Source organism: Humulus lupulus, chromosome 6, assembly GCF_963169125.1.
Source record: "Humulus lupulus chromosome 6, drHumLupu1.1, whole genome shotgun sequence".
Taxonomy (NCBI): domain Eukaryota; kingdom Viridiplantae; phylum Streptophyta; class Magnoliopsida; order Rosales; family Cannabaceae; genus Humulus; species Humulus lupulus.
In genome coordinates, this window is record NC_084798.1 from 143458347 (window position 1) to 143468067 (window position 9721).

The window sequence follows — 9721 nt, forward strand, 5'->3', positions numbered from 1 at the left end:
CTAGGACTCTCCTAATAGCCTTCCAATGATCCACACTTTGATTACTTGTAAACCTACTAAGGTTACTTACTGCAAATGCTATATGAGGTCTAGTACATTGGGTAGTGCACATAAGTCTCCCTATAACATTTGCGTACTCCAATTGAGCCACCACTCCTTCATTCTTCTCTAGTTTTACACTATGGTCGAATGAAATATTGGACATCTTTAACCTTGATATGGTTAAATTTGTTCAATACTTTTCAATATAGTGGGCTTGCTCCAAAGCAAAACCCCCACTATTTTTCTTCACTTTGATACCAAGTATGGTATCAACTTCTTCAGGATCTTTCTTCTTGAAGGTTGATGATAGAAACCTCTTCATTTCTTCTATCCCTTCATTGCTATCACTTAAATAAGCATGTCATCCACATATAGGAAAAAAAATGATCACATATCCCTTACAAGTTTTGAAATGCAAACACTTGTCTCCATTGTTATGCCTAAACCCATTAGACATGATGACTTGATTGAATTTCTCATGCCATTGCTTAGGAGCTTGTTTCAATCCATATAAGGATTTTACAAGTTCACAAACTTCATGTCATATCTTGGTAGGATAAATCCTTGGGGTTGTTCCGTATAGAACTCCTCATTGAGGTCACCATTTAGGAATGCTGTCTTGACATCCATTTGATGAACATACAAGTTGTGTATAGAAGCCAAAGTGAACAAAATTCTTATAGAAGTTGTTCTTGCAACAAGCGCATAGGTATCAAAATAATCAATACCCTCTTTTTGCCGAAACCCCTTAACTACTAATCTAGCTTTAAATGTTTGAATAGTGCCATGAATGTGGTATTTCCTCCTAAATACCCACTTACACTCAATTGGCATAGACCCTGGTGGAAGGTCTACCAATTCTCAAGTGTTGTTGGAAAGAATGGAATCCATCTCATTATTGATGGCTTCTTTCCAAAATGCATTATCTCTAGATTGCATGGTTTCTCTATAATTCTTAGGATCATCCTCAACGAGAAGTACAATAGAAATTTTACTAATGACTTCCTCTCTTTTTCCTTCTACCATGTAGATAGAAGTCTGTTGAGAATCTATCTCATCCAATCCTAGACTTTTCTCATTTCTAGCCCTTTGACTTCTTCTAAGTTCAATGAGTTGCTTTACATTTCTTTGAGAATTATCCTCTTGAGAATCATTTTTGGATGTAGATCCTTGAGAATTGTTCTCATATAACAAATTCTCCTTTAGAGATGTTGAAGCTTGAGAGTTTTTGTCACATAACATGCTCTCAAAGAATTCAACTTCTATAGATTCAATCACAACATTAGACTCTAAGTCTAATAGCCTATAAGCTTTACTATTGTTGGCATAACCAAAAAAAGCACATTTTATAGCTCTTGAACCTAACTTTATTCTACTAGGTTTGTTATTCTTGCAATATGCAAGACACCCCCACACTTTGAAGTACTCTATATTAGGTTTTCTTAATTTTCATAACACATATGGAGATATCTCCTTTTTCTTCATCACTAAATAATTAAGAATGTGACAAGCGGTTAACAACGCTTCATCCCATAAGTTGAAGTTCAACTTAGAAAACACCAACATAGAATTTATCATCTCTAAATAAGTCTTATTTTTCCTTTTGACAACACCATTGTGCTGTGGGGTATAAGGTGCAGTGCACTAATGAATTATGCAATTTTCTTCACAAAATGCATTGAATTCATTAGAGAAGTACTCTCCTCCTCTATCACTTCTTAGCGCCTTAATCTTTTTATTGAGTTGATTTTCAACTTCTAATTTATATACTTTAAATGCATCAAGAGTCTCATATTGATGCTTTAAAAGAAACAAATAGGTATATCTACTAAAATCATCTATAAAAGTAAGAAAATATCTTTTACCACCTCTAGTTAAAACAACATTTAATTCACAAAGATCACTATGGATTTAATCTAATAAATTAGATGATCTTTCTACACTAGGAAATGGTTTCTTAATCATTTTGCCTTAACACATGTTTCACATTTTCCATAGTTTTTAAAATTGCATGCAATCATACCACATTTTACTACTATTTTCATGGTTGAAAAACCTATATGAGATATTCTAAGATGCTATAAAAATAAAGAATCATACTCAACAATATAAGCAGAATTAGCATTTTTATTGATAACATTGAAAGTTACATCATTGATGCACAACTTAACCATGCCCTCACAAGAGTACCCGTTTCCCAATAATACATTGGACTTGGTAAGAATAAGTTTACCGGACTAAAAAATGGCCTTAATGCTGGGCTTGCCAAGCAAATCTCCACTTACCAAATTTCTACTCATTTCGGGAACATAAAACACATTCGCTAATGTGACTTTCTTGCCAAAGGTGAAAAACACTTCAATGGTACATTTGCCAAATACCTTGGATTTTCCCATATTGCCCATTTGAATCTCATGGTTGCCCTTTGACTCCTCAAAGGTCTTGAACAATGATTTGTCATAGGTGACGTTGACGGTGGCACATGTGTCATAATTAAAATATTTAAAAAAATATCATATTTTAATTTGTTTAATTATTTATTATTTTTAAATAATTATCATTGTAAAATATCTTAAATATATCATATTTTAATTTGTTTAATTATTTATTATTTTTGAATCATTATCATTGTAAAATATCTCAAAAATATCCTATTTTAATTTTTTTAATTATTTATTTTATTTTATTTAGGTTTAAGTGTTTACAAACTACCGTTAAGTATAAGAATATTCTGTTAAATATAAGAATATTCCGTTAAAGTTAACATTAAAAGAATAAAAAACTATTAAAACCAAGAATTTCCGTTATCTACACGCTTATTATATAGAAGATATATATATATATGGGGTAACTCTTACTGGTAACTACCTATGATGGTTACTTTAATATTAACAATTAGATTAAGATCAATAATCCATATTTATAATTATTAATTAATATTTCTAAAACTAAATTTTGACATTTTCAAGCTTTTGGAATGACTACCTAATGACATGGTTGTCACATATTTATTAATTAAAGAATAAAAAAAATCTTATTTAATATTTATTCTTCATTCCTTCTTCATTCTTGATTCATTCATTTTATCCATTCCATTAGAAAAAAATCATTTTGAAATTAATGAGAATAATTAATGTAACCATTATCTTTCCAACTAATGTTTATTGCCAAATTAATCTAAAAAATTCGAAATTATTGATTTCATATATTTTATTTATTTATTTTCATCATCATTATAATTATTCATCATAAAAAACTTATTTAGTTATTTATGGCAACCATCCATGAGTAATAACTATTGAGAAGTCGTCCATATATATGTAAAATACCTAATATGTTTAATATTTCTATTACTAATAAAATATAATTTTATAGTGTCGTCAGCAAATAAAAATATCGATTGCGGATATTATGTTTTGAAATATATGAAGCAAATCATCAATGCTTGCACACTCAAACATCTTTTAAGTCATTTTCTGGATTAAGGCAAGAGGTGTTCTCTGGTTTCTCCATGGTGAGACGCAAGAAGACCAACCAAAAGCCAGCTAATAGATCTAGGGTAAATGATTCTCCATTGATCCAGAAAGCTTGTGAGGAAAAAGTGACTGATGCAGATGAAGATGTGCCGGAGGAAATGGAAGAAGTTTTCAAGGATTCGATGGTGGAGTTCCCAGAAGTTGGGGATCGAGGAATGAGGGAAACTGATGAGAGTTTAGCTGGAATGATGCGAAACGGTGTTACCTGGAATGATATAGCGATAGACGAGAATGATTTTTAGAACCAAGTGAAGGAAAAATGGGCTCAGTTTCGTTCATTATTGCCAAATCAGGGAGGGGCTAAACTGAAGTTTGAGGAACCCCTAGTTCGAGAGGGCCAAATAATTGCTCAAGTAGATCTGGAGGAGATCCAAGTTGAAACTTCATTTTGGAACTTAGCTATGATTTGTATGGTTCTTGGAGCTAATCCTCCATTTCTATTTTGAAGGATTCATCAAGAGAATTTGGGGTAAGCTAGGTATAGACAGAGTTGATCGATTGAATGCTGGGTATAATCTAGTGAAATTCAGAGATGAAGCAACAAGAGACTTGGTTTTGGAAGCTGGGGTGCTACACTTTGATAGGAAACTAGTGAAAGTGAAGCCTTGGACCGCTGATCTAGACACTCTTAAGGCTGTGAAATCTGTTCCAGTTTGGATTAGACTTCCGGGGCTTGGATTGCAATATTGGGGTACCAAGTGTTTGAGCGCCCTTATGAGTACAATTGGGAATCTGATTCTAGTTGATAAAGTTACTAAGGATAGAACAATGATGCAATTTGCTAGAGTGTTGGTTGAGATAGAAATAACAGAGAAGGTCCCTAAATCCATTCAGTTTATCAATGAAAAGGGGCAGCCAATGGAGCAACTTTTAGAATTTGAATGGCTTCCAACTCAGTGTAAAGAATGCAGGGTTTTTGGTCATACTGAGATGATGTGTAATAGGAAACAAAAGGAGATATGGAGGCAGAAAAGCAGAAATGAAGAGGAGGAGACTAAGCAAGACCCCAAGAAGCAGCGACCATTAACAAAGGATAAGGAGATAACTACTGGGGGTTGTGATATTGGTCAACAACAGACAGATGCTACGGAAGTAAAGGAGTCTTAGGCTGTGTCAAAACTTCCTGGTAATGCGAATAAGTCAAAATAGAATGCTAATCTGGTTATCAGGGACTCCAGCGAAAACAATCTTGATGAATGGACTACACCTAAATGGGTGGGGGGAAATAAGAGGTTGGTTCTAAACTCACAGAACAAATTGAAGAACTCGTATAGTGCTCTGCAGGAGAAGGTGTTGGAGGTCACAAACTTGGGACTGTCAACTACAAATATTTTTAATGGAGAATCACAACATTATTAGTTGGAATGTGAGGGGTATGAATAAAAGGGAGAAACTGAAATCCCTGAGTTCGTTTTGTTTAGTGAATAAAATTAGGTTAGGAGCCTTATTAAAGACTAAATTGGGAGGGGAAAAAATTGAGAAAATGATGAGTTTATTTTTCAGTGGCTGGAATTATTTTACAGGACCAGCTTCTGAAGGGAGGATTCTTCTGATTTGGCAGAGGCAGTGTATCTCAGTTGAGGTCCTGAAGGAGAGTGACCAATTATTACATGTCTATGCTCAGGAAGTGAGATCTAATAAGAAGTTTTGCGTGACTTTTGTGTATGGTAGAAAAACGATTGAGGAGAGAAGACAGCTGTGGGATGATCTTTCTGGTTTATGCTTTCCAGCCACTCCTTGGCTTGTGGCTGGGGATTTTAACGCGGTGTTTGAGGCTACTGACAGAGTTAGAGGCTATAATATTACTGCTATGGAATTGGTGGATGCTCAAAACTGGAGAGCATTAGGGTTGGTGGATGAGATGCGCACGAGCGGTTCTCATTTCACTTGGACTAACGAGCAAGTGAATGAGGATAGAATATAATCTAAGTTGGACAGAATTTTTATAAATGAGAATTGGTTGGACTTATTCCCTCAGGCTGTAGCTGTTGTTAATTGGGACTTGATCTCAGATCATTGTCTTTGTATTATCAAGTCAAGAGCTGCTTTAAACTGTGGTACCAAACCTTTTAGATTTTTTCATATGTGGACTGACCATGACAATTTTAAAGAGACAGTGATGCAGAGCTGGAGGATGCCTAGTAAGGGGACTGGTCCGGGACAAATTATCAGGAAACTGGGTAGGCACCAATAGGTCCTTCGAAAATTTAATAAAAGTTATGTGGGGGATGTTGTTCAGAACTATACTACTGCTAAGGAGAAATATCAAGCTGCTCATTTGTCTCTCCAAAATGACCCTCACTCTTCAGAGTTGCAAAGAGAGGAGAGGATAGCAGGTGAATTTTTTGCTAATCATGCTAGATTATATGATAGCTTTCTTAGGCAGAAAAGAAAAGTGAACTGGCTTCGTTATGGTGATGACAATACAACTTATTTTCATGCTTGCTTGAAACAAAGAAGGGCGTCTAACCGGATCACGTCCTTTGTTAATGAGTCTGGTCAGTTGGTTGAGAGGTTTGAGGATGTGGTGGATCACTTTGTGAACCACTTTCAAAAGATTATGGGAAGTCAGAGTAGTGCTTCGGTACCTATTCAGAAGTCTTGCTTCAGATTTGGTCATAGATTATCTTTGGATCAACAGATTGCTCTGATAAAACCGTTTACTAGAAAGGAGGTGGAGGATGCTTTGTTTAGTATTAATGCTATTAAAAGTCTGGGTCCGGATGGGTATGGATCGGGTTTTTTCAAAGTCATGTGGAAGGATTTGGGAGCTGAAGTTTCAGAGGCTATACTTGACTTCTTTGAGAGGAATGCTCTACCTGAAGAGATAAATAAAGCTACAATTACTTTGATTCCTAAGGTTGATACCCCTACCGAGGTAGTAGATTATCGGCCCATAGCGTGTTGTAATACCATTTATAAATGCATTTCTAAAATGCTTTGTGGTAGATTGAAGACAGTCCTTCCTAGTCTAGTTAATCAAAATCAAGGAGCATTTGTGCAAAATAGATTGTTGGCTCATAATATTCTGATACTTCAGGATATTATTAAAGGTTATAAAAGGAAAAAAATTTCTCCTAGATGTATCATGAAGATAGACCTGAGTAAAGCTTATGATATGCTAAATTGGCATTTTTAGGAGGAAATTCTAATTGCTTTCTGTTTTCCAGATAGATTTATCAAATGGGTGATGACTTGTTTAAGAGATGCTACTTATTTGATCTTAATGAATGGTAGGATTCAAGGTGGCTTTAAAGGGAAAAAAGGTCTCAGGCAAGGCGACCCTATATCTCCTTTATTGTTTGTCCTTGTGATGGAGTATTTCACTCGGCTTCTTTGTCAATCTACCCTTAGCAAGGAGTTCTGGTTTCATCCAAAGTGTAAAAATCTTAAACTTGTTAACTTGTGTTTTGCTGATGACTTAGTAATTTTTTGCAAGGGCGTGTCTAAATCGGTTCAGCTTATTAAGGACTGTTTCAATGAGTTCAGTCTAGCTTCTGGTTTATCTGTCAACTTAGAGAAGTCTCAGGTTTACTTTGGGGGATTGTCTGACAGAGAAGCGCAGCAGCTAGTTAATAAGCTCCATTTTTCTAAAGGGAACTTTCCTCTAAAATATCTGGGAGTTCCTCTTCGACCTATAAAATGGAAAGCTGGAGATTGTGCTATTATTATTAAAAAGATTCAGCTGAAACTTCACAATTGGTCTAGTCTCCATCTGTCTTTTGCAGAAAGGGATCAATTGATTAACTGTGTTCTTCTAAGTATCAGGTCATTCTGGATGAGCATCTTCATTCTCCCCAAGAGTGTTATCAAGGAAGTTGATCAATTATGCAGAAACTTTCTCTGGGGGCGCAAAGACAGTAATAGCAATTGAAGCAAAATGCATCTTACAGCATGGGATCATGTTTGCCTGCCGAAGAGTATGGGGGGTCATGGGTTTAAGCAGGGGGTGACTTGGAACAAAGTGCTTATGGCTAAGTTTGTTTGGGCTGTTTCCTCTAAGCAGGATATTTTGTGGGTGAAATGGATTAACTCCATTTATCTTAAGGGGAAGGATTTCTGGAACTATAAAGTCCAACAGGATGTGAGTTGGTATTGGAAAAAGATATCCAATCTGAGAGATGTTTTTCCTCTTAAAAATTTGGAAGAGGCAGTCAAGAATAACAAGATCAGTGTGAGAGCTCTTTACAATAGGTTGCTGAATTCAAATTAAGTGTGTTTGGCTAATGTGGTCTGGTGTTCCTTCGCTATTCCTAAACATAGATTTATTCTGTGGCAAGATACTCTTGAACACTTGCTCACCTGAGACAAATTACATCTATGCAATCTGAAGCTGTCCTCATTACTTTGCACGGTCTGTGAAGAGGAGCAGGAATCACATTCCCATCTATTCTTTGCGTGTCATTTCTCTCATCAGCTTAGAACAAAAATGGAGAAATTGCTGGGAAGGGATACTTGGCCGAGAAGGTATGAGGATTGGAGCGTTTGGATGATGGGAAAGCCTATTGGCCTGAAGAAAAGGGTACCCGCTGCAGCTTTGGCTGCTGCTGTTTATATGATTTGGAAAAACAGGAACAAATGTCTATGTGATTTTAGTTCTTGGTCTGTTGATTTTGTTGAGCAAATGATCAAGTTTTGTTTGAAAACTAGAATAAATAGGCTTCCTAAACTGAAAGTCAGAAACAATGACTTAGTATTTTTTGATTATTTGATTCAGATGTAAGGTTGGTTGGCTGGCCGGCATGGCTTTGCTTGGTTTGTATGTGTTTTGATTGAATCTCAATAGACTCATATTTCCATTAAAAAAAAAACATCATTTAAGCCATGAGGTAAAGATTACAATAAAAAAACTACATATAATAATATTTAATATATTTTAATTTCTATAATTTAAAATTTCTTTCTTCTTTTTATCAATACACTTGCACTGATTCATACATTGTTAAAATAATTGACGAAGTTTGAGAAGAATGGGCGATAGAATTATGTATTGTACATATCTCTCTTTTTATGACTTACATATATTTAAATGTCGTATATTTACTCTTAATTAATATTAATATTAATGTTGAATAGACTACTACAAAAATGGTCATTTGCGTCAGTTCCCAATTGCCACAATTGATTTTTTGCGTTAGTTTTAAAAGTGACGCAAAATCCCATGACGCAAACCAGCCAGACATTTGCGTCAGTGCTCCACTGACACAAATGCCAAGTTTGCATTAATGCTCCACTGATGCAAATGCCTAGTTTGCATCAGTACTCCACTAACGCGAATGCCAGACATTTGCGTCAATGCTACACTGCCACAAATGTCACATTTGTGACAGTTTGGCACTTACACAAATGATATATTAAAAAAAAAACCACCAGCAAACAAAAATATTTATTTATTTCAAAACCAAACTTATAATATAAAAAACACAATATCAAACTCAAAATTGATTGAATACAAAATACAAAATAAATTTACAAACTCTAAGCAAATGGAAATTTATACAAAAAAATAAAATAAAATTCCCATAGATATTACAAGTTAATACCACATAATTTTTTATAGTTTTTCAAGTCTCAAGAGTTTATACAGACAAAAAACACAGAAACCCAACTGTCAAGCCTAACACCACGACGACCCTAGCCCCCCGATCGCCGCGAGTCTAGCTTCGCGCACACCCTGACCCGTGTAACATGCTGGCCTTGAGGGTATGATATAAGCTAGGTTGGTGCTCGGTCAGATGTGCACGTGAGGGTGCAGGCTGGTGAGCATGCTGATGCCTAGTTTGTACGGTAGTGGCATTTTCGTGAATATCTTCAATATTGCTTGGAAATGGATGGGACTTGGAAGGTTCCATATTGAAAGGTCAAAGAACGCAATGCTGCAATCAGATTTGGGAGATTCAGAGAATTTGAGAGCTAAGAGCCAAAAATGTCTCCCAAGAAAAAATCATATATGTTCCTCGTAAAAGGCTAAAAACTCATAAGACTCTTTGTAGGGGAGCACCTGGTGTCAACTCTCCACCACCCCTTGGCGCAGGTGCATCAAGTGAGCTACTACTAGTTGGGAGGACTAGTCGGGTGGGCATACGAGGACCACGAGGGGACTCATATGTCTCAATGAGTAGGAGTACTCATGGACATTACCG

At 35.7% G+C, this 9721-nt stretch overlaps 2 protein-coding genes across 2 annotated transcripts; both read left to right on the forward strand.

The window, feature by feature from the left end:
* Positions 1-3553: 3553 nt before the first annotated feature.
* Positions 3554-4685, forward strand: LOC133785513 (uncharacterized). Its single transcript, XM_062224741.1, has 2 exons — positions 3554-3776; positions 4027-4685. Exons 1-2 carry the CDS (start codon positions 3554-3556, stop codon positions 4683-4685), a joined length of 882 nt encoding a protein of 293 aa, XP_062080725.1.
* Positions 4686-5061: 376 nt separating this feature from the next.
* LOC133785514 (uncharacterized) lies at positions 5062-7452 on the forward strand. Its single transcript, XM_062224742.1, has 4 exons — positions 5062-5481; positions 5557-5694; positions 5818-6456; positions 6718-7452. Exons 1-4 carry the CDS (start codon positions 5062-5064, stop codon positions 7450-7452), a joined length of 1932 nt encoding a protein of 643 aa, XP_062080726.1.
* The last annotated feature ends 2269 nt before the right edge of the window (positions 7453-9721 follow it).